At 38.8% G+C, this 27,109-nt stretch overlaps 1 protein-coding gene across 4 annotated transcripts in view; it reads left to right on the forward strand.

Annotated features, from left to right (window-relative positions):
* ptprga (protein tyrosine phosphatase receptor type Ga) overlaps positions 1-27,109 on the forward strand; it is a 502,971-nt gene that overhangs the window by 388,241 nt on the left and 87,621 nt on the right. For all 4 annotated transcript variants that reach the window (NM_001329864.1, XM_073915995.1, XM_073915997.1 and 1 more), the window contains 1 exon segment: positions 10,114-10,306. In NM_001329864.1, the coding sequence (NP_001316793.1) occupies positions 10,114-10,306 (193 nt within the window).

A 27,109-nucleotide genomic window follows, 5' to 3' on the forward strand; every position in this document is an offset into this window, starting at 1 on the left:
AATCAAGCTTTTAGCTGATGTGTTTGTCTGTGTGAGACCCAATCATTTTAGTTTTGGTTTTCGTTTTGGTTTACTGAAATAATCTTGATTTGAACTCACGATGTTAGACTCTGATATCACATAAAGATTAGCATGAAAAGAAATGTGGTCTAAAGTTTCTACAGACCGGCAACAACCGTTTCTGTTTATGAAGGTTGGTCTCTGTCAGAAAGCGATCCATCTCTGGCCTCTCTGCGGCTTCTGATCTCACTGCGCGTTAAAAGAGAAATGGCAAACAGAGGCTTTGCTCTCACATGTAACAGATCAAAGAACATCTGTGTAAACCTCATCCGGCCATGTATGATTCAATGCGATTTCATGGTCATTACAAGATTTATATCAGTATGGCGTAAGGCTGTAACTGTAAAAGACATATTTTAGATAGAAACAGACTGGAAAGGAACGCATTTCATTTGATACGAATGAAAATGAGGCTATGATGGATGCGTTTAGCAGATTTGTGTTTGGGAAAGCATTATTGCTTAAGTGTCTGTACAAGCATTCAATGATATTCATTTTCCTTTGGCTTAGTCCCTTATTTATCAGGGGTCATCACAGCAGAATGAACCGCCAACTATTCTGACATATTTTATGCACAGTGGATGCTCTTCCAGCTGCAACCCAGTAGTGGGAAACACTGATACACTCTTCACATTTACACACACAGACACAATCATTCACTACAGATTATTCAAAGAGGAAACCCACACAAACAAGGTGAGAACATGCAAACTCCACACAGAAATGCCAACTGACCCGGCTGGGACTCAAACAAGCGACCTTGTTCTTGCTGTGAGGCGACAGTGCTAACTCTGAGCCACCGTGCCACCCTAAATGATACTCAATATGCTTTAATATTGTGTGTATAACTGTGAAAAAATTAGCCAATGTGACACTGAAAAATAAAAATGTTTTGTATGGATTTTGTTTTATTGTGAACTAGGGATGTAACGGTATCAGAATTTCACGGTACGGTAATACCTCGGTATGAATGTCACGGTATGGTATTTATTGAATCATTCACAGGAAAAAACAACACTTATGAAAATACTCCAAAAAAGTGCCAAAAGTGTCAATGACATACAAATTAGTCATCTATCTGTAAGCTTTGAAACAGGAACTTCAATTTTAATAACAAAAAAATATTAAACCATGTAAAAAAAATAAAGTTTTTAATTTAGTATTGTTGAAAACTCATCACATTCAACATTTAATCACTCACTCACTTAGATAGGGATGGGTTTAAAGGAAAATTATCATATAACTATAATCTGGTAAAAGCTGGTATCTCTGGGCATTTACAATGTCCCCTGCAACAGAAAAAAACCCTCTCATTTGGGACTGAGGTTTCTGGGACAAGAGAGATATGACTTGGCCCAGGTTGACAGCAGTGGGTAACGTTGTGCATTGTCTTTCCCCCACTTGAGAGGACAAACCATGGGTAAGATAGAGATCTCATGTCTGCATCAATCTGAACAGTGTGCTGACAACACCACTATTCAGTACGCGCAAGACAACACAGCTGATAAGAACTCGCGCGACAACACCGCTATTCAGTACGCGCGCGACAACACAGCTGATAAGAACTCGCGCGACAACACCGCTATTCAGTACACGCGCGACAACACAGCTGATAAGAACTCGCGCGACAACACCGCTATTCAGTATGCGCGCGACAACACAGCTGATAAGAACTCGCGCGACAACACCGCTATTCAGTACGCGCGCGACAACACAGCTGATAAGAACTCGCGCGACAACACCGCTATTCAGTACGCGCGCGACAACACAGCTGATAAGAACTCGCGCGACAACACCGCTATTCAGTACGCGCGCGACAACACAGCTGATAAGAACTCGCGTGACAACACCGCTATTCAGTACGCGCGCGACAACACAGCTGATAAGAACTCGCGCTACAACACCACTATTCAGTACGCGCACGGCGACAACACCCGCTTTAGAGTTTTACCGCTTTTTCATCCCCGCTTCTAGCAGCACACTCCATTTCCGCATTACTGGATCTGTAGCGACAACAGACCGCAAGGGATGATGGTCAAGCATGGGCTGATGGGAATTGTAGTTTCCGCTACCTCCCGTTCGCTTCATTCGCCTGAGCAAATTTTCTCAGAAGACCTATAGTTTTACCGAGTCATGCGACTTCGGTAATATCGAAAAAAATTAATATTGCGGTATGACGGTATTTACAGTACCGTTACTACCCTATTGTGAACACAAGAACATATAAGGCCGTGCTCACACTAGGTACAGTTGCCTCAAACCGGGCCAAAGCACGCTTGTCCCCCCTCCCATCTCTCCCACACTCACACCACAATCAGGCCTGGGCACGCTTACGTCATCGATGCTGCGCTGTTCAGTGAGAAGCGCTGTCACTCAGCAGCACAGTGGAGATTTCTCTAGTTATATAGTTCAAGTCATTTGATATGCATTGACATGCAGTCAAATATTTCGGCAAACAGTCCTTAGGGATGCGGTGACATGCAGTCAGATATTTAGCCGAACAGATCTGCCACTTTTGGCGCTCATAAACAATCATAAAGCTCTCGTGCTGCAGGAATGAGGTCTGCTTAGGGTGTGCAGCTGTCGTGCAGTGAGGGTTTTGCGTGTTTAATAAGCTACAGCAGTTTATGTTCACTGAACAGTAAGAATGATTAATAAATCCATATGAAACAGTCCCTTAAAAGCCACGTCTCGCTTTCAGTTTTGGGCTTTGGCGCGTTTTGCACTCACACTACAAACATACCGCGCCAAAGCCCAAGTGAACTGCGCTCAGGCCCACCTCTTGCAACCGGGCCAGGGCCCGCCAAGTGAACCGTGCTTGAGCCTGATTCAGCGCACTCACACTTCTCAAACGATCCGGGAAACGGGCCTGGGCACGGTACGGATGGCATAGTGTGAATAGGCCCTAATTCACAATTTGAAGACTCTCAGATGTTTTTGTTGTTGATTTATTACCTTTAATTGCACATATATTCAGATTAATGTCTTTGATAATTGTCATGCACTGTTTTGTGTGTGCCACCATGTAAACTGCACCGTTTTTGAGAGAAATTTTGTTTTTTATTTTTGTAAATGCTGGTTTTCTTCTTATTAAGCTACAAAGCTTTGAACATAAGAACAAATCTCATGGAAATGCATCAACTTGTTATTATTGGGGTTAGGATTACGAGTAGAGTAATATGCTGGTGTTTAACTGTATTGCTGTGCTGCATTCCTGCATTGGGCTCTTACATACTCTTGCTACTTTATAGCCGTGGTGGGCGTTTCTCTCTGTCTCATGCTAAATGCAGTCAACCAATCACAACAGACTGGGTCATTGGAACAATCAGCACAGATCAACATCGCGCTAAGGAGGGGTTTGAAAACAAATGAATCGCTGAACGAATCATATGGGAGTCACTGGGATAATTAAGTACAAATAAATGCATGTTATAAGACAATTCAAGTGTTTTTTGACCTTGCATGGATATCAGGCTGTTTTTGGAGACCAACAAAACCAAAATATGACCTTTATAATGCAAAATAGGTCCCCTTTAATGCATTATAAGGTAGAAGAGGCTCATTTTTAGGATTAATTAATTAACAAAGTAGGAACAATGTTATGATGTTAAAAATGTTTTATATTACATAAAAGCACTGACTTTTTACAGATTGAATTAGCTGACAGACTTTCAAAGTAAATATTTCATCAACATTTTAAGTCAAAACCCAAAAATGTAACTGTATTACTTTCTCACCTTGATACTGCCTGAACATGCGTCTATTCAAAACCCAACAGAATAGAAAATACAAAAGCAGAAATTACACAAAAAATGTCCTGCTTGCTCTCATCCATGCAAGAGAAGTAAATAGCGACCGGCGTTAAGCTTAAAAAATAAAAAGACGCAAAGGAATTCAAGTTACCAAAGTGTTCAGGGGATGTTAAATGGTATTTGGTGAAAAACAGACCAAAATGCAATTTAACAAAAATCCTAACCTTGACCATTTGTCTCTATGCACGGCTGTGTGTTTGATTCCGACTCACCTACAGCAGATGAATGTGAACTTACTGCTGTGACAGACATAAGAAGTAGATTCACCTCAGAGATGAAAATACACGGACTGTGTTCTTTGTTTCTTCTGTTTATTTATTTATTTATTATTTTAGTTATAAAGATGTATATCTAAACATTTCTAAACATAACAGTTTTAATAACTCATTTCTAATAGCTGATTTATTTTATCTGTGCCATGATGATAGTAAATAATAATTTACTAGATCTTTTTCAAGACAGTTCTATACAGCTTAAAGTAACATTTAAAGGCTTAACTAGGTTAATTAGGTTAAATAGGCAGGTTATGGTATTTAGACAAGTTATTGTATAATGATGGTTTGTTTTGTAGACTATCGAAACAAAATAAATAGCTTAAAGGGGCGAATAATACTGACCTTAAAATGTTTTTTAAAAATTCAAATCTGCTTTTACTCTAGCCGAAATAAAATAAATAAGACTTTCTCTAGAAGAAAAAAAAATATTATCAGACATATAACGTGATAATTTCCTTGTTCTAAATCTCCAATTCTTGCTCCAATCCTCCTTGCTCTAAAAAACAAATTTCCTACCACAGCTATGCTTATGACACTCAGATCTACTTAGCCTTACTGCCTAATGACTAAAGCCCCATCGACACCCTCTGCCAGTGCATTGATGAAATGAACAGTTGGGTGTATCAAAACTTTCTTCAGTTAAACAAAGAGAAAACTAAAGTGATTGCTTTTGGGAGCAGAGATGAGGTTCTCAAGGTGAATGCGTACCATGGCTCTAAAGGTCAAGCAACATAAAATAAGGTCAAGAATCTTGGTGTGACTCTGGAGTCAGATCTGAGTTTCAATAGTCAAGGCAGTTAGTAAATCGGCATACTACCATCTCGGAAACATTGCAAGGGTTAGATGCTTTGTTTCCAGTGGGGACTTAGAGAATGTTCATGCTTTTATCAGCAGCAGGGTGGATTACTGTAACGGCCTCCTCACTGGCCTTCCCAAAAAGACAGTCAGACAGTTGCAGCTCATCCAGAATGCTGCAGCCAGAAATTTTGACCAGAACCAGGAAATCAGAGCACATCACACCTGTCCTCAGGTCTTTCCACTGGCTCCCTGTTACCTTCAGAATAGATTTTAAAGTATTACTACTTGTCTATAAATCACTAAATTGCCTAGGACCTCAATACATTACAGATATCCTCACTGAATACAAACCTAACAGATCACTCAGATGATTAGGACCAAATAAACTAGAAATTCCGAAAGTTCAGTCAAAGAAGGGTGAATCTGCCTTCAACTACTAACAGCGCCCCCTGCTGCTGGAATCAGCTTACAGAAATGATCAGATGTGCTCCAACATTAGGCACGTTCAAATCAAGACTGAAAACACATCTGTTTAGCTGTGCCTTTACTGAATGAGCACTGTGCTGCGTCCAACAGATCGCACTATTATGTCTTTGTTTCCTTTTTCATTTTTGAATAACCTATTTTAACTCATTTTCATCTGTTTTTAATCATTTTTAATATTTTTTCTATTATTCTTATACTTGTCTATTTTTATTCTTGTTTATTTAAAGCACTTTGCATTGCCACAGTGTATAAAATGTGCTATATAAATAAACTTACCTTGCCTTGCTCTGTTAAACATCATTTGGGAAATACTTAAAAAAGAAAATAAAATCAAAGGGGGGCTAATATTTCTGACCTCAACTTTTTTTTTTTTTTTTAAATCATATTTTATGTAACAACAATGCCAGGGTGAGTAAATCATGACTCACTTTAATAGGTAAAAAAATCTTAAAGTTGAAACCATTTATGACATGTTACTGGGACATTTACATGACTTTTTTCAGCTTATCACAGTAAATCTGTCTAGTAATAGCCCAGAGTTTTGTCAGATGAGTCACCACCATCTGTATCCAAATGTTTCAAGCCCGTCAGATCAAACTGCAGGAAGTGATATTTGTATAGGTCACGGCTCACCGAGCTTTAAACAGGAAGACACAGTCCCTTCTTCAGAGCCGTAAAACGCTGCCCGCAGAAGCTTTCTGCTCTCATTTGACACCTCTTAAAGTTCCTTTGTTCCCTTTGGTCTCTAGGTGATTTTGTTTAAAAGGAAACACAGCCGAGGCAGATATAAGTGAGTCTATGGAGGAAGACAGTTGTCCTTCACTCCCCATGTTTCTTGCTCCTTTGTTCTTCATCAAAGCAGGAAGTAGGTCACGGAGACTGACAGACGGAGCTCTGGGGCGCTTTAAGAGCCGATCGATGCTCAGTCAGTCTACTGCATTTGCAACATCTGGAGCAGAGGTGGACATCACACACACACACCTCGCTGTTTGCCCCAAGAATGCCCTGTTGCTATGGCATTTGCCATAAGGGATTACTCAACCATCAGACTCCAGCATGTCTTTTGAGCAGTGACACACACACGCAGACAGACACAGACAGATGTGTGACCCAGAACAGCCCTGTTGCTGTGATTTCCCACAAGGGATTACTTAACCTTCATACCCATGATGCGCAGTCATTTCATAAACACGCAACAAATCTGTCCTGGATTACTACCGCACTAAGAATCGTACACAATGTAAGACGTGCTTTTGTAGCCGGTGCCCAATCCTGATAAGCTGTTTAGAAGCGAGGTTTCGGCATATGAGGGATTAATAGATGAGGATTGTGATTAGGAGATAATTCGAGAGCAACATATTGTCGCACAGCGAGTCTCTGTGTGGAAGTGACGTCACGAATCAGACTTGTGTGGTAAAGCATTTAGGAATGAAGAATTATATAGCGCACTTGATGGTTTGTGTAGTGAGGGGGTGGGGCTGAAAGCCATGAGAGCAAGGCAAGGCAGGTTTATTTATATAGCACATTTCATACACAGTGGCTATTCAAAGTGCTTTACATAAACAGGATTGAAAGAGACAAGTATAAATAAAATAGAAACAAATAATATAAAAACAACACAGATGTATCATATTTTCTCACTTTGCTCTGGGACTTTCCCATTCTGGTGATCAGCCCCCTCTCTGGACTTTTTTGGTACCTTTTAATCTATTAGATGTCACCAACAGATTCGATTTTCATTCATTCATTCATTCTCTTGTCGGCTTAGTCCTTTTATTAATCCGGGGTCACCACAGCGGAATGAACCGCCAACTTATCCAGCAAGTTTTTACGCAGCGGATGCCCATCCAGCCGCAACCCACACACACACACTCATACACTACAGACAATTTAGCCTGCCAAATTCACCTGTACCGCATGTCTTTGGACAGTGGGGGAAACCAGAGCACCAGGTGAAACCCACGTGATGCAGGGAGAACATGCAAACTCCACACAGAAACGCCAACTGAGCCAAAGCTCGAACCAGCGACCTTCTTGCTGTGAGGGCACAGCATTACCTACTGCGCCACTCATATTCGATTTTTTTCACCTAAATTTAAAAGTTAAGTTTTACAGCTCTAATTACGTGCCCTCCAATTTCAACTTCCTTTTAAAAGTAAATTGCACGGACCCTGATTTTAACCCCCTCCCGGGAGTAGATCGCTTTGGCTAGCCAAATGTAATAAATGGTCTTGATCTCAGCCAAACGCCAGGGACTTTAACCCCCTACAAGAGTTATCTGTGGCGAGTCGTGCCTCGGGTCTCACTTATTGTAATTACTCTGCTGTCCCATAGTGACAGATCCGCCAGTATGGTGATGTCCCAAGTCAAATCTTTTAGCTGCCCTTTTAGATACAGTTTTTCCATATTCCAAAACACCAGTGTATCATATTTTCTCATTTTACTCTGGGACTTCCCCAATCCGCCGACCGGATTGTTTCTAAAGTATTTATAAATTAAGTTCTAATTTCCAGCAAACAAGTAATAATAAAGTGTGGTCAAAAAAATGAGTTATATCCAAACACACGTCCTATTCTTATGTCCCATATGGTGACGCATACGTCTCCAAAACCAAGACGAGACTGTTTGACAGAGTGCGTGCGACGTGTCTAAAGAGCGAGGAGGGATCGGGTGATGAGGGATGAGAAGGGTGCGCGACCTATTTGAGGACTGGGAGGCAGACGCATGATTTCCGGGAGATTATCACTTGTTTACAGGCATTCCTGGGAAATTCCGGTAGTCTATCGCAAATGCATAGAGACTCCCAGATTTTCCGGGAGACTTGGGATGTCTGAATATCACGTTTAACAACTATAATGAGACGCGATCCAGCAGTACATCCTTGATAAACTGTCCGACGTGCACTGCACACTGGAGCTCAGGCAAGGGCATGACAGTGTGTGTGACTGTGTGTGTGTGTGTGGTCACGTGATGTGCGTTTTCAGTGGACGGAGGGCTGTTCAGAAATGCTATGTAAAACACGGTGTGGATGTGGATCATTTTCGTTCTAAAATGCCATTTTAATATTAAGACGTATTAGTGTAAACGGGGCCTGAGTGTGTATTTTTCGACCAAGTTTGCAACGGGTTCAGCATTGTGTTGTTTATTGGCCATCGGTGATGGACAATGGCATCATCTATTGGCCCAACTTTAATATGAGAGACTTGCTTTGTTTGCCAAACAAGTGGATGTAATTGGATTTACAAACATTAAAAAAAGTAAAAAAATAAAAATAATAATAATATTAATAATAATATAAAAAAAATATATATATATATATATATATATATATATATATATATATATATATATATATATATATATATATATATATATATATGTTTATATGTGTGTGTGTGTGTGTGTGTGTGTGTATATGTTTATATGTTTATATGTATATATATATATATATATATATATATATATATATATATATATATATATATATATATATATATATATATATATATATATGTATGTATATGTATGTGTGTGTGTGTGTGTGTGTGTGTGTGTGTGTGTGTGTGTGTGTGTGTGTRTATATATATATATATATATATATATATGTATATATATATATATATATATATATATGTATATATATATATGTATGTGTGTGTATATATATATATATATATATATATATATATATACACACACACACACACACACACACACACACACACACACACACACACACATACATATACATACATATATATATATATATATATATATATATATATATATATATATATATATATATATACATATAAACATATAAACATATACACACACACACACACACACACACACATATAAACATATATATAATAATATAATATAATAATAAATAATATTTTATATATATATATATATATATATATATATATATATATATATATATATATATATATATATATATACACACACTAGTTATGATACTTCAAAAACATTCCACATAAATCTGCTAATTTTTTTTACAAAATTCTGTGCATAAATAACACAAAATGTCTGCAGATTCTGTCTGGCCCAGTTAGTGTTATGTGCCAGATAGTTATATATCATTCTTATCCAACTATTAATCCTCTCTGATTTGGGGAATAATTTGACTTTTAGGTTTAGGGTTATGGATTATATTTTTAACCAGGAATGATGTTCCATGATCAACATACAGTTGACGTTAATCCAGTATCACATCATACTTGGCTAAATCAAACCCACCTTTATCCTCCAACAGTCTCCAAAGTGCTGTTTCTCAATAGTAGAAACACATTCCCCACACACAAACACAACCTGTGGCTCCTCTTACAGCGTGCTTTAGTTCAAGTGCCCCATCAAATGACTCCAGATTTCTTCGGATTTAGTTTTTGGCTTTTGGCTTTCTGAGCATTCAGTGTTTTATGAAAGCGAGAGCGGGAACGATGCAGGAGGTTAGTGAGGCATGGCAGAGGCGAAAATAAGACAGACAGTCGGTCATGTTTTTGGTCTTTGATCAGTCCGTGAGCTGAAATAACATTCCTCCGAGTCGCCAGTTTGGAAGGAGTGAAAAAAAAAGACATCTTGAGGGATGACTTACTGAAAAATAAGAGATGGATGTGAAAACATACTAAATTCTCTCTCTCTCTCTCTCTTTTTCTCAGCTGGAGGCGTTCTACTCCATCTTCACCACGGAGCAGCAGGATCATGTTAAATCTGTGGAATACCTACGTAACAACTTCCGGCCACTCCAGAGTCTGGACAACCGAGAGGTCTTCAAATCCGCTGTCAAAGACGCGTGGCTGCCTGATTTGACTTACCCCCCGGGGAACCCGTACGGTACCGAGGCTTCTAAAGGTGAGCGGGCTCTTCTCACAGCTGATTGGCTGTCTTCTACCAAGCCAGATGTTTTTACAACATTCTGCACTGACATCACAAAAAAGTTCACAGATTCTGTCTGGCCCTGATAATACAGTAAGTTACATGTAATTAGGGTTGTAACGGTATGAATTTTTCACGGTATGATAATCGTCTAAAACAATACCACGGTTTGACGGTTTCGCGGTATACGGTATGTTACAAATGTTACAAAATAATAGAACAGTAAAGCAAATTTGACTTTTTCCAAATAATATATTTTTAGTTACTATAAACAACACCACTTACAATGAACAAATAAAAAAATAAGAAAATAATAAATAATGTGTCAAAGTCCAAATAAAGTCCAAATAAACATGGTGCAAATCCTCAGTAAAAATAGATATAAATATTTACTATACTATAAATAGTTACATGACGAAACTAGATTCAATATGGAACATCCTTAGGTTTTATGTGCCAGCATGGATATGGTTGTCTGTGGATATGGATTTGGATGTGGTTGTCTGCAATGCAGACAAACAGCTGCACCTTCATTTGCGTCTTTTGAAAACAGCAAGAGCAGCAGTTCGTCTTTGCTGTGTCACTGTTTTGTCATGTTTCTGTGCTGCTGTGCATGCAAAAGTACTTAGTATGAGAATTATTTCATGCAAAACTTTTTTTTTTGCGTTTTATTTAGCCGCGCATAAATGTATGCCTATCTCTCATTCCGTGTTGTTCAAAAAGCTTGGTCCACAAACAAAAGCGAAACCTATGCTTATTGGTTGTGATATAGCGAGTTTGAACCAATCTGGGTATGGAGGAGGGACAATGCATCAATGTATCATGTCTGATTTGTCCGGAGACGCAATGACGAGCGTTTCTTTGTCAAATCAGCGTTGTCAAATGTTGATGACGTAACCGCACTGATTTCGGAGCCTCTGAAAGTCCGCGAATGTTATGTGATACAGCACTGGAAAGCTGAGATTCTCTTCTTTATGCCAATCTTTGAATTGTATGAATCGGATCAGCGGATCAAAAGTTATTAAACATTTAAGAGCAATACTTATTTTTAGCCGCGGGCGGCTGTCTCGGTCTTTAAGGGTTAAAACCGTTGATATGCAATTGTTCATGGTATGATAATCATGCACGTTCAAATCGTGGTAAACCGTCATACCGGTATATTGTTACAACCCTACATGTAATGAATTATACTACACACTGAGGCTTCTATTGGCCGACGGGCTCACAGCTGATTGGTTGTCTTTTACCAAACCAGATGGTCATATAGCAGTCCCTCATATAAGTTATGTGAGATTTTGGGCAATTTACTTCCAAAGTGTAATACATTAAATATTAGTTATTGTCATTTTTTTATGTGTGTTAGGTTTTCAGCTCCTATGCTGTCAAAAACCTTTTCATAAATGCTGTTTTTTGTTTTTTATTATATTTTGACAAAAATCCGCACAGAAATCATACAAAAAAATCACAGATTTGGTCTAGCCCGCGAACACAGGGAGAACATGCAAACTCCACACAAAAATGCCAACTGACCCAGCCGAGGCTCGAAACAGGCCCCTTAGCATCGTGCTACCCACTGCGCCACTGTGATGTCCCCAGATTACACTTGTTTTACCAAAATAAAATATAATCTAAAAATATATGAATTATTTAAATAGGACAGTAAGGTCTGACTTTGGTTAGACAAAAGACTTGTAACCTAACAGAAATAAAGTCCAGTACAGAATATAAAGCCATGCTGCAGTAAAAAATAATGAACATTGTGTCTGACTCCTGTGAGCTTGGAAGACTGCATCCATACATCTCTGCAGTGACTCAAATTACTTATTAATAAAGTCATCTGAATTGGCAAAGAAGTCCCAGAGTTCATCAAGATTCTTTGGATTCACCTTCAATGCCTCCTCCTTCATCTTACTCCAGGCATACTCAATAATGTTGAGAGCTGGTGACTGGGCTGGCCAATCCTACAGCACCTTGACCCTCTTTGCCTCAGAAACTTTGATGTGGAGGTTGAAGTATGAGAAGGAGCGCTATCCTGCTGGAGAATTTGCCCCCTCCTGTGGTTGGTAATCTAATGGGCAGCACAAATGTCTTGATATCTCATGCTGCTGATGTTTCCATCCACTCTGCTGGTTCCAGTAGGTCTTCTGCAGTATTTGTGATGATTTTCGATGCAGTTCAACAGATGATATCTTCTGCCACTTTTCCAAATAAATAACTAGAAGTCAAGACTTTGTCTAAGCAAATTAAATAATTTAAACAATTTGATCATATTTTTGGCATGATCATATTTTTTAATATTTTTGTATTTTTGATCATATTTTATTTTAGTAAAGAGGGCATAATCTAGAGGCCTTTGCATTTCATATAAACCACTTCTGATACCAAATGATTAACTAGAAGTGAAGTTATTATTTGTTATTTTTAAAACTTGGATAGACGACAAGACTTTGGTCAGGTAGTGTATTGATTATCTCATCGTTGCCGGCTTTGACAAAGATTTTGCTGACAAGATCTCTAGAATCTGGTGATGCATCAAATTCCAGCAACAGTAAACAAACATACTACTTGACCTGCAGATGTTTCCTTTGTAACATTAGTACATTCTCAAAAATAACATTAGTAATTACCTTAGTATACTTTAGCCCTATATATATATATATATATATATATATATATATATATATATATATATATATATATATATATATATATATATATATATATATATATGTATGTATGTATGTATATATATGTATATATATATATATATATATATATATATATATATATGTCAAAATTATTAGACCACCTGTTTATTTTTTCCCCAATTTCTGTTTAAGAGAGAGATATTTTCAACACATTTATAATCATAATAGTTTTAATAATTAATTTCTAATAACTGATTTGTTTTATATTTGTCATGATGACAGTTAATAATATTTTACTAGATATTTTTCAAGACGCTTCTATACAGCTTAAAGTGACTTTTAAAGGCTTAATTGGGTTAATTAGGTTAACTGGGCAGGTTACAGTAATTAGGCAAGTTATTGTATAATGATGGTTTGTTCTGTAGGCTGTCAGAAAAAGAATTTGCTTAAAGGGGCTAATAATTTTGTCCTTAAAGCTAAAAATTAATAACTGCTTTTATTCTAGCCAAAATAAAACGAATAAGTCTTTCTCCAGAAGAAAAAATATTATCAGACTTACTTAAAAAAAATTCCATTGCTCTATTAAACTTCATTTGGGAAATATTTAAAAAAGTAAAAAAAAAAATTTCAAAAGGGGGCTAATAATTCTGACTTCAACTATAAATATATACTCCTCTTCTCCCTTAGTCATCTTTCCATCAAGCAAATATCTTTTGTGTTAGCCTTGGTTAGAGACATCACTTACCAGAGCAAGAGGTGGCAGTAAGGCACCAAAAAGTTTGAAGAAGAAATCGTCATTTTCGCCGTCATATTGTAAAGTCTAGATCGGATACTCAGATTTGATATGCACATTAATATAGCAGCGTTTTTTAAGACACTGTATAACAATAATTCATATTTTTGCAATGCTGTGACGGTGGGGGTAGGCGTTAAATAAAAAATATCATTTATTCAGTAATTTAAAAGATAACATAAATAATACTCAGGACAACTACTGTTTTTACATTACTGTGATGGTTGGGTTTCGAGTTGAGGTGGGGTAGACATTAATAAAATACAATAAATAGAAAATTTAATAAATAATATAAATAATTCTCCTTAACTTCCGCCCGCATCCATATCAGATTTAGCAACAACCCCGTCCTATGGCTTTATTTTCATCCGCTAGACCAGGGGTTCCCAAACTTTTCAGCCCGCGACCCCTAAAATGAGAATGCCAGTGATTCGTGACCCCCAATATTCTCTGAGGTGGTGGTTATAAATACAGAAACCTTGTATGCAATGACGCACACACACACCAATAGACCCAAGTCTATTCTTTGTTTTTTTTATGTATGTCAGTGCTGTAAATGGGCTAGAAAGTTTAACCTGGTGTTACAAAATCTGCTGCATCTGACAGTATTGCTGTGTCTTTAGTATAATGTAATTACCCGAGAAGTCGCAATCCAATAGAATTAGTAACTATAAGCTACTATAGTAACTATATAGTTTATAGTAACTATAAACAACTATTTTTTCTCATCAGTAGGTTATTGATAAAATACAGTAAGTTTTGAGGTTTAATAAAAATTAATTGATTTTTGAAAATCACCAGGCGACCCCCCCCTTCATTGTCCCGCGACCCCTCGGGGGGTCCCGACCCCCACTTTGAGAACCTCTGCGCTAGACACTGGCCTCACAGCTCCGTGAATGCCAGTTCCATCACTTATTGATCTGCGATAGGTAAATGTAGCTTGTGTGGACACTACCACGCTACTTGACTAAAAAAATAGCTGCGCTACTGAAAAGCAATTTGATTTATAAAGTAGCGATGCTACCGCCACATTACTCAGTGTAGTTATGGTAGAGTAGCACCACTTTAATAAATCGCCTTAGCAGAAAGCATCGTGCATATCAAAAACAGGCAAAGCAACAGATTAATATTAATCAGCATATCCCAGATTTTTAAAGAATATTTTTTTAGATGTAACCCCATTTGTAATCTTTAACATTTTCATAAGTAACTGTAATGTAGTTACACATTTTTGTCATTAACTGTAATGAATTACTGTTACATTTATTTCGTAATTAAATTACGTAACGATGTTACGTGTAACTAGTTACTCCCCAACACTGGTACTGCGTTACTCTAACTATCATAAGACTCTTTTTAGATACAAATTCAACTCAAATAGATTCAAATCCCCCTCGTTAGTGCTTACTCATACTGCATGAACAAATGCATGAGTGTGTGTAATGAGAGTGAGTAGGTGGCATATGGTGCCGTCCTCTGCTATTGTGTCATTAGACGCTCTGTCTTTACTTGCCTATTTTCTCTGCTCCATGTGGCAGCCATGCTTGCAGGAAATGCACAGAACTGCAGCTTTTCAAGGACACACTGTTTTTCTCACCTCTGTCTGTTCATCTCGTATCTGCTACACACAATCCTCGTCTCTTTAATAACTCACATTTTGTGTTACGGTGGGCAGCTTCCTGTTAAGATACATTTTGTATCCATTAGCCACTACACATCATTTATTTTAACTTTGCACATGGTGTTGTAATTTTTAAATGATTTAATGTTTTTGGTCAGTTTAGCATTAATATTCAAATGCTATTAAGATGAAGTTTTACCCACTGTGCATGGAGAACATGTTAATTATGTAGAAATATGTTGTACAAATATTAATGCGACATTGTTATCCAATTTATTACAGTTGATTTATTAAATCCAGGCCAGATGTTTTATAGACGCAAGTCATTTGAGTTCATTAAAACAGTGCGTTTAAATATGTACAGGCTAAAAGCTGTTTTAAATATTGGAGATTAATGAAGTTCACATGAGTTGAAGTTATTTGTTGACACTACATTATGGTGATATTTAATTAATCCTTTAAAAAATATATATTAAATTAAAAATGTACAACTACAATCACTTTATTGGGTACACCTTACTAGTACCGGGTAGGACACCATTTTGCCTTCAGAACTGTCCTAATCCTTCGTGGCATAGCTTCAACAAGGTACTGAAAATATTCCCCTTGAGATTTTGGTTCATATTGATATGATAGCATCACACAGTTGCTGAAGATTTGATGATGAACATTTTCAGATCTCGCCAGTGATGTTCAATAGGAGTTAGGTCTGGGCTCTGGCTGGCCCACTCAAGGACATTCACCAAGTTGTTGTGAAGCCACTCCAATGATATTTTCATGGTGTGCTTTGGGTCCTGCTGGAAGATGAACAGTCGCTCCAGTCTGATGTCATGAGCACTTTGAAGCAGGTTTTCATTCAGGATGTCTCTGTACATTGCTGCATTCATCTTTCCCTCAATCCTGACTAGTCTTTCAGTCCCTGCTGCTGAAAAACATCCCCGCAGTATGATGCTGCCACCACCATGCTTCACTGTAGGGATGGTATTAGCCTGGTGATGAGTGGTACCCGGTTTTCTCCAAACGTAACGTCTGGCATTCACTCCAAAGGGTTCAGTTTTAGTCTTATCAGATCAGAGAATTTCGTTTCTTATGGTCTGAGAGTCCTTTAGATGCCTTTTAGCAAATTCCCGACAGGGAGAGGCTTCCGTCTGGCCACTCTACCATACAGGCCTGATTGGTGGATTGCTGCACAGATGGTTGGTTGGTGGTTGGTCTCCTTAGAAGAACGCTGGAGCTCAGACAGAGTGACCATCGGGTTATTGATGACCCTGACAAAGGCCCTTCTCCCCAGATCACTCAGCTTAGATGGTGGGCCACCTCTAGGAAGAGTCCTGGGACCTCATGTACGAAGACTTGCGTGGAAATCTTACTAAAACATTGCGTACGCACAAAGCTGTAGATGTGCGTACGCAGAAAAAAATTCAGATGTATGAATCACTGCGTACGCCGAATCTCACGCATATTCTTTTGTACATCTGAATGAACGTGAAACTGAGCGCAACATGCACGAGCACAAAACCCCTCCCTGCCTCCTCCCCCGTATGAATATGCTAATGACTATGCTAATGGCAAAACCCAACGAAAAAGCAACGGCAAAATCAAGCAAAAAGAGAAACTTTGAACAGAATGTGAATTGGAGGCGCTGCTTTCGGAGGTAGACCGGAGAAAAGCGGTGTTATTTGCAAGTTTGTTCTCCGGAATTAACAACAAAAGAAAAAAATAGAGTGGGAGAGTTTAGCTGATACGGTTAACACAGTTGGGTCTGAACATCGCACTGAGTGCATTTAAAAAAGAAATAGTGTGGTTTATAACTGAAAAATGTTGCAGTACCCTTAGCAGTCTCAGTGGCGCACCTCATAAGAAGCATGTGATCATGTACTGACATGTTCGAGCATAAACTCGGCTCGAATCCAGCGTCTAATGAATTCTTTCTTTTTTTCCCCGCTACATATCAGATTTTGCCCACTATTTATCAAGAGAAAGACAAGTAGGAATCATCAATAAGTTTGTGCATCATATTTTATATGCACATTTATTGAATGGAAATGTTTCTGATTCACGCATGCAAATTCATCTTCAGATGGTGTCTTTATAGCAATGTTCGTGCGGTAGATCGCTCAGATTACATTGGGAAAACAGGCGACCGCTGCAAATTATGCTTTAATGTTTAGCTGGTCAACTGTATGGTATGGAAATCTTACATACCTACTATATGAACCCGTCTCATACAGCTGCCATTGCAAGGATCAGACACTTTGTAGAGAAGAATTTAACACAACTGCCTCTAGGAGTCGCCAATGGAAATAAAACAAACACACACAAAAAATGTGCGTACGCCTGCCAGAAAGCTGCCGTGAACGTGCGCACATTCCCACGTTCAGTTCATTGTTAGTAAATCCAAACGTGAGCGATTCTGAGCGTGAAACCTGGCGTACGCAAAGTTTTTGTGCGTACGCAGCGTTGATACATGAGGCCCCTGGTGTTTTCAACAACCCAAGCTCATTCTGAAAACGAAGTCCCTCGGATGTTTCTGGAGACAGCGGAATATGTCCCGGGAGGTACGTACGGCTGCATTTATTTTTTTCAAGCAAACGCTACGGGGCGGTGTGACGCTGTTCCCTTTCGCGCTGGTCGACCGCTTACCTCCTTGTGGAGGGCTTTCCCGCTGCAACCCGTTTGTCCACTCAGCTCACCATGTACGTCGGCAGGCTTGAGAATCAGAGAGGAGTTGACCACAGCGATCAGCTTCGAGTCCGGGGAAGAGCGGTTCCAGCAATCAGGTAAGACAAAAACAGAATCCCAAAAATTAAGTGAACGAGTTTCGTAACAGGGTGAGAACGCGGTGAAATCCGAAAACGTGGTAGAAAAAAAATATCAGGGCTTTTCTTTTTTTGGACAGCTTTTGTAAACTGTTGCTCGGGTTTTGGGAAGCGAGCGGGCGGGCGGGTCAATCGGTAAAATTTGTTGGGTTTAGGGAGGGAGGAGGTTGGGTCAGCCGATTGGCCAGTCGCGCAGTCAATCATCCGGTCAGTCGGACAGTGGCCTCTGGTGGGTTCATGCGAGAACAGCGCAAAAATAAAAACTGCAGCCGTACGTACTTGCCGGGACGTATTCCGCGGTCTCCAGAAACGTCCGCGGAACTGCGTTTCCACAATGAGCCTGGGTTGGTTTTCAAACATCTTCCACTTACGGATGATGGAGGCCACTGTGCTCATTGGAACTTTCAGAGCAGCAGACATTTTTCTGTATTCTTCTCCAGCCTTGTGCCTCGAGACAATCCTGTCTTTGAGGTCTACAGACAATTCCTTTGTCTTCATGCTTGGTTTGTGCTTTGACATGCACTGTCAACCCTGGGACCTTATGTAGACAGGTGTATGCCTTTTCAAATCATGTCCAATCAGCTGAATTGACCTCAGGTGAACTTCAATTAAGCTGCTTCAAGGCAAAGACTGAATACTTCTGTAACTGTAATTTTCAGGGTTTTTTTTTATTATTATTAATAAATTTGCAACAATTACAAAAACTATTTCTTCACATTGTCATTATGGGGTATTGTGTGTAGAATTTGGAGAAAATTAATTAATTTATCCATTTTGGAATAGAGCTGTAACATAAAAACATATGGAAAAAGTGAAGGGCTATGAATCCGGAAGCACTGTATGTTTGACCTACAGTTTCACTATTGTAAACCTAAATTTAATCCTGTTTATGTCAGGTTTTCTTGGTCAAAGCTCCAAATAAGCTTATTTCTTTCCTTCATTGTTTACTGTAAAGACTATACACTTTTTCTGCTGCCTAGCAACCTCATTAAATAGCTTTCTACGATGCCATCTGAAGCACTTTTCATGTGGAGATCACAGCAGCACTTGACAATTGTGTTGAGAGTCACGTGACAAAGACTTAAAGCTAACATACTAACAATCATCCTTTCTGTCATATCTGCATCTCTTTATTAAGCTGTTTTCCTCATGGGAGCATTTGATCCACACCAATGGATTGGCAAGCAGAACTATACACATCCATACAGTTCGCACACTCCCAGGCGTACACTACTACCTCTCAGTACAGACATAGACAGAGAAGCATTCATCCTACGCACTCTTTCTTTCTGTACTGCACCAAGCAAAATATCTTGAGGGCTTTAGATATTGATTGGCATTGTACCGCGGTAGCTCTGCTCATTTACAGCTCTCTCACATGTTCCAGAATGTTTGCTCGATGCTCCAAAAACAACCCCACATTCCACACATCTCAGAAATATACGCATAATTCCTATGGTCTTGGTCAGATGTGTTTCGGACGTCGGGTTCAAATCCCAACTTTGGCACAATACGTTTGACATAGGGTGTCGTGTTGACTTATGTACGCCAATGGGCGAGAATCGATCGCTTTCGCTCGTATGGTGTGTCATAGTAGATGACAGCTGACATCACGTCTGGGACACTTCGCTACATCAACAAAAAGGCTAAAAGGTTGTTTTTTGTTCAGTTCTTCATGATGGGCTTGTCATATCTGTGATTTTCGAAAGGCTCAGAAGCTCTACTTATTTCACTCTCAGCTTTGATAGTTGGACAGTAAGTGAAGTAGGATGCAGGAAGTGGGACGGAAAAGGTCCATAAGAAATCAGGATGCCCGATATGTAGGTTATCAGCGCCGAAGCAGTTTCAAACATGGCAAAACAAGAAAGAGAAAATAGCTGGGTTTCTATCATCCTCTGCTCTGTTAATCCATATTTTAAAGTGTCATGATTTCAGAATAGTGCTGGAATAGTTGGTGGTTCATTCCGCACTGAAAAATAAAGGATTGAGCTGAAGGAAAATGAATGAATGAATGAATGAGAGAAAAGATTCGCTTCACATTAAGTCTGCTTGATTATGATAAAAATCATAATCATGATAATTTTGTATTCCCAATTATTCAAAATGATTACAGTTGAAGTCAAAATTATTCACCCTCCTGTGAGTTTATTTTTTATATTTCCCAAATGATTTTCATTCATTCATTTTTCACAGTATTTCCTAATTTATTTTTTCTTCTAGGGAAAGTCTTATTTGTTTTATTTTGGCTAGAATAAAAGCAGGTTTAAATATTTGTAAAACTATTTTAAGATCAATATTATTAGCCCCTTTAAGCAATATATCGTTTTGACCATCTACAGAACAAACCACTGTTATAAAATGATTCCCCTAATTACCCTAACTAACCTAATTGAGCCTTTAAATTGCACTTTAAGCTGAATACTAGTATCTGTCATCATGACAAAGATAAAAAAAAAACTATTAAACTATTAACTAGTTAAAACTATTATGTTTAGAAATGGGAAAAGGGCCGCTAATAATTCAGAAGGGGTAAATAATTCTGACTTCAGCTGTATATATAGTTGATTTCCTCCTAAATAGGGAAAGGAAAAGAAATGCAATAGAATAAAAATATGAAACAAACTGTGCTTTAAGCATCTTTACTGTAAGAACAAAACTTTAATTATAGCTACAAAAGTCCTTTAGTCGAGAGCAGTGAGGGATTTTCTCTGTTTGTTGTTTATGTAATGATAAATTAATTGGCAGCAGGAATATTAAGCGCTGTCACTTTAAGAGCAGAATCGTTCTGGGGTGCGTTACACAAACAACAACGTAGATCGCAGCTGAACTATCATAGTACGATACATCGTTTGGGAAAGAACGATGTATTGATGAGTGTTTTCCAAAACTGTAATTTCTCTGTCACAGATTCATTATTTGAACAACGTTAGTTATAACGTAAAACGTCCATCATGAGGCTGTAAACGGGGTGAAGTAACAACTTTAGAGAAGAATTATATTATTTTAACACATCGATAGTTATGCAGTGGTTTAGAGTTAGACCTCTTTCTTGACTTCACACAGAAACAGCAACACGTGCTGCTTGACAACACTTCTTTCGCAGTGACGCTAATGGTTAAATGCTGGCAAAGTAGGACACGGAAGCAGCTTGTAGCGGAAGCACGAGTATGTCTGCAGTCTGGAGGTGTTATTAAGTTGAGACCTTTTAGTGCCGTTGCAAGAGTCTTTGATGAGAACAGAAACAGGCTCAAACCTGACAAGGTAGAAATGTTAGTTTTCATTAAGAAAAAAACATACATTTCGTTTTGTGAAACTCAGTGGCGCAACAAGGGGGTATGCTGTATATGCGGCGCATAGGGGCGCCACACATGGGGGGGCGCCGTTGTGCCAAAACTGTTTTTAAAATTATCCTTATTAAAAGTTTCAAATAATAAAAATAAATAATTATGTTTTGTTAAAAAAACATTATTTTGCATTTTAAACGAATATAATATTGTTATTGTTTAATTCAAAATCATTTAACACAATAACATGCAGTCCCACAGCCTACAGTGTTCATGTAGATGTAACTGTTTAGATTTGTTTTTATTTTTATCAAAATAAACTGTCAAATCATACATAATGTCAAAAGTTATAAGATTAATCTGAAAATTTGTCTTCATTTATTATTAATTAATTAATATAAAATAAGAGGGATCACACAAAATTTAAACCCGCATACCCCTCAGTAAATGTGTAGTTGCGCCCCTGGTGAAACTTACTACTGTGATGGCAGTAAGAGTTAGGAGTGCAGTTCCTAAAAGCACAATACTGACTTTGCCAGCCTGATCTCACGAGGAAACGTAAGTATTTTACGTTTTGTCAGTTTAGTGGCTAATTTATAGGAATTCGTACAAAAATGTACGATTTTAAAAAGAAGGCGGGTCACCCAACCCCATCGCTAACCCCAACAGTCATTGGGTGATGAGCAAATCGTACTAAATTGTATGAATTAGATCGTACGAATTCATACAAATTAGCCACTAAATCAAAAAGTTACGAATTGCCGTGAAATTGCGTTGAATTTGCAAACAGGTTAGCTACAGTAAAACTGGTAGCTAGGAAACAGAGTGGCGAATTTTTGGCTTCATCGAACATGGACCTTCAGCATGCACTGGGGTGGTTTGCTGCCATGTGTGACACGGCTGGGATGAGAATCAACACTTTTTGAGAATCAACAAGTTTGAGGCCATGGTGCTCCACTGGTAAAAGGTGGTTTGTCATCTCCAGGTTGGAGGAAAGTCCTTTCTCGAAGTGGAGGAGTTTTGTTCATGAGTGAGGGAAGGATGGAACTTGAGATTGACAGGCGGATTGGTGCAGTGACAGCAGTAATGCGGTCGATGTATCGGTCCGTTTTAGTAAAAAAGGAGCTGAGCGGAAAGGAGTTAGCCACTAAATCAAAACGTTACGAAGTGCTGTGAGATTGCGTTGGCTTTGCAAACACTGTGCCACTTTTATATTAATTTTTTGTTTACATGCCTGTCGGGTATGTTAAGTTGAGGTGCTATTTGTTTTTATATTAGATTTTTTTATATGGTAACTGTTGCACTAAAGTCTAAAAGTGAAGAATTGATGTTATTTATTACTTAATTGTTCAAGCTACCTCACAGAAGTGCTCTGCTTGTTAACAAAGTTGTTGAATGTTAAAATATGGTAAATTAAATTAAAAAATAAGAAACATCCTGGATCTGTTTCTTCACTCTTCTTTATTCTTTCAATTGACTCAGACTCAAACTCGGACATCCCTAGTTTTATGATTTGTCAAGTATAGCTTTTAGTTAAATTTCCACATGTGTCTGCTATGGCATGGTTAGGTAAGCATGCTGGTAGAGTACAAATGTGAGACGTCGCCACTCTGTTTCCTAGCTACCAGTTTCTCGGTAGCTAAACTAAGCTTCAGCCTCTATTTTTTCTGTTACTTAACGAAGCAAATGTCACATAAAAAGCATTGATTGTGAAAAAAGCATCTGACCATCATCCATATTGAAGATACTATTTCAAACTTGTTTTTTTTTTTCTTAATTCATTTCTTTTATATGTGAATTTCTATTTTTAAAACAGAAGGCAAGTTTTATATAGCACATTTCACACGCAATGCTAATTCCAAGTGCTTTAACAAGAATAAAAGAAACATAAAACAGAAGTATAAGAAATAAAAGTAACAAATAATAAAAAAGATGTTGAAAAAGTGTGTTGACACGGATTTAAAAGGAATGAAAAAAAGAGTCAAATAAACAAGCCTTTTAATTTATTTCAACACAAATGAACTGACTGTCCCTCAGGCATAATTTCCACAAAAATTTTGGCACAATTGATTCTCTCCTTCTCTCTCTCTTGTTTCCTTACTTACTGGTTAAAAAGAGATAGCAGTGTTGGTAAAGAGATAAAACAAATTTGACTAAAGGTAAACAATGACCGAAACATCGTATTTGAGTCAAATACGTTTATATTTATCAGGGCTGCACATTATATAATTTCAGCATCGATATCACAGTGTGTGCATCCGCAATAGTCACACCGCAGGATCTTCAATGTTGAGTTGGGATTATAGTTTATTATAACCAATGGAGAGTCGAATTATAATGGAGTAAAAAGGGTAGTTCACCCACAAATTAAAGTTTACTCACTATTTATGGGCTTCTTTTTTAGGTTGAGCACAAACAGAAGACATTTTAATAGATCAAACGTTTGAAACAAGTGTAAATAGTGAGTAAAATTTCATTTTCATTTCACAAAGCCTGTGACTGTGTGAACATTTCAAAATTTCAGAGTTTAAAACATCCAGCCACAGGATATTGTAATGTTTGTAACTTTAATAAAAATGACATTATATATAATAGGGGTGTCACGATTTTGATTTTTAACTGAAATCGATCGAAATTTATGCTCGATTTCGATTATCGAATCAAAAAATAGAATCGTCGATGCTGCCACGCCCCCATGTCACGTCAGCTTGGCTTGCCAAGCGGGAAAAAAACAGGCTTGTTGAAGTGCTTGTTAAACTGCAGACGCAGGAGACCCGTCGACAGAACTTAAACCTTCTCCTCTTTCAATGAAGTCGCCGGTGTGTAAGCATTTTGGATTTCCAGTGAGTTATGTTGACAACGTTCGTGTTGTCGACAAAAAAAAACACAGTTTTGCAAGCTCTGCTATGTACGTATTACGTACGGTTCGTCCGATAGACAACACCGGCATCGCGATCCTCCGCCCGCCCCCGTTGCAAATCCGCTCGCGAAAAGTACACACTCAGGCCCTGTTTACACTGTCTTTGTTTTTAAATGGCATTTTAGAACGTCAACGATTTGACATCCACAGTGGCGTGTAGCATTTCTGAGCAGCCCTCCTTCCTCTCTACCTCTGAAAATGCACATCACGTGACCACACAGACACAGACGCACGCACAGCCATGCGCTCGAGACAGCAGGTCCAGGCAGTCAGAGGACTGCTTCAATCTTTCACTCACTTGTACTTAGTCATTTTAGCGAACACCTCAGATACTGTTGGCTGGTTCCTGTTGGTTGTGCGTCTTTTTTACCGACGCCATTATAACGACACAGATCTCTGCCTATTCACGAGTCCCTTTATTCATTTACTGTATGATTTGTTTATGGGTAAAACAAAGACCATGCAGGTCAGGTAGATTAATCGGTAGGCTACAAATAATTAATTGGTAATTAATTAATTAATTATTCATAATCGAAAATCGAATCGAATCGTGCCTTTAGAATCGAAAATGTAAGCGAATCGAGGATTTGGAGGATCGTGACACCCTTAATATATAATACAGACTAGGGTAGGGGCTGTTTTGTGATCGCCTGGTGGCTGGGTTTTATCCCACAGAACACGGCCGGGCTCAGCCCGAAGGAGCCATGTGGAACCATCCTCCTGCAGGCCCACCACCCGCAGGGGGAGCCGTGAGGGACCGGTGCATTGTGGAACGGGTGGTGGTCGAAGGTTGTCTGAGTGATCCTAGGAGCTATGTTGTCCAGTGCTAATGCTGCTGGTAGGGTCTCCCAAGGCAGAAAGGTCTTAGGTGAAGGATCAGACTAAGTGCGGTTCAAAAACCCCTTATGAGCACAACAATAGCAAGGACAGTGACGTCGCCCCGTATGGCACTGCCAGGGCCCCAGCCTGGAGCCAGGAGGACTCTGACAGGGCTGCCCTTTGTCACCAATTCTGTTCATAATTTTTGTAGACAGAATTTCACAGCTCAGCCTTGGGCTGGAGGAGGTCCGGTTCTGGGACCACAGGATTTTATCTCTGTTATTCGCAGACGATGTTGTTCCGTTGGCTTCATCGAACATGGACCTTCAGCATGCACTGGTATGGTTTGCTACCACATGTGACACGGCTGGGAAGAGAATCAACACCTCCAAGTTTGAGGGCATGGTGCTCCACTGGAAGAAGGTGGTTTGTCATCTCCAGATTGGAGGAAAGTCCTTTCTTGAGGTGAAGGAGATCAAGTATCTTGGGGTTTTGTTCATGAGTGAGGGAAGGATGGAACGCAAGATTGACAGGCGGATTGGTGCAGCGGCAGCAGTTATGCGGTCGATGTATCAGCCTGTTGTGGTAAAGAAGGAGCTGAGCCAAAAGGCAAAGTTCTGGATTTACCTGTCAATCTACATTCTTACTCTCACCTATGGTCATGAGCTTTGGGTCATGACCGAAAGGAAAAGATCTTGGATACAAGCGGCCGTAATGAGTTTCCTTTGCAGGGTGGCAGGACGCACCCTTATTCACCTTATTCTCAGTTGACGAGCAGGCGCTGCCATTTGAATATTTTTGTCTCGCGACTTCCGGTCACATTCACTTCCATTCATTTTTTGACGTTAACAACTGCTCGTTACGCTGCTTGATGTTGCAATTTAATATTTTCTTATTATATTATGCTACTTGGTCTGTGTAGTCATGCAAACATTTGTTTGTTGAGGAAGTAGTTTGGCCATTTTCTGCCGTTTATTATTCCTAGTCATTTCTACCATAGGCGACTGAATCGGAAGTTCTAAGACAATCGCGAAAACAGGCGCACTTCCGCATTTTAGAATAAGGTCAATAGAAAGGGTGAGCAGCTCTGCAACCCGGGAGGGGCTCGGAGTAGAGCTGCTGCTCCTCCACATCGAGTGAAGTCAGCTGAGGTGGCTCTGGCTTTTGTTTCGGATCCCTCCTGGACCCCTGCCTAGGCAGGTGTTCCAGTCATGTCCCACCTGGAGGAGGCCTCAGGAAAGATCCAGGACACGCTGGAGGTACTATGTCTCTCAGGTGGCCTGGAAATGCCTTGACATCCCCCTGGAGGAGCTGGAGGAAGTGTGTGGGGAGATACAAATCTGGTATTCTCTCCAAAGACTGCTGCCCCCTCGACTCTCGAACTGCGGATGAAAATGAATGAATGAATAATAAAGACTATGCAGTGTTGATTGTTTAATATCTGTAGATGAATACTGTTATAATTCACTTTTATCTTTGCTATATTTTGTTTATCTCTGCTTGTAATGTATTTGTTATATATTATTCGAGATCCAATTCCCTACAAATTTACCCTAATCAATCTAAAATGAAGAATTCTTTTCAAGTAAAGCTGTATTCAAATCGCAATACATATATCGCAGGAATAATGTCAGATTTTCCCGATATCATGCAGCCCTAATATTAATATAATATACAGGTCATATTGGTCAAAAAAATTAAACCTTTTTTTTTAAGCATGACAATTGATTTTTTATATATATTTTTTATTTTCTTGTTTTAATGTATGAGTTCTTTTTTCTAGACTAGTTTCAGAGCTAGCTTTTTATGTCAGTTCCTGGAATGAAAAATGCCACAATTTGGATATTGTAGGTGGACAAAAAAAAATAGATCAAA

Source organism: Danio rerio, chromosome 11 (genome assembly GCF_049306965.1).
Source record: "Danio rerio strain Tuebingen ecotype United States chromosome 11, GRCz12tu, whole genome shotgun sequence".
NCBI classification, from domain to species: domain Eukaryota; kingdom Metazoa; phylum Chordata; class Actinopteri; order Cypriniformes; family Danionidae; genus Danio; species Danio rerio.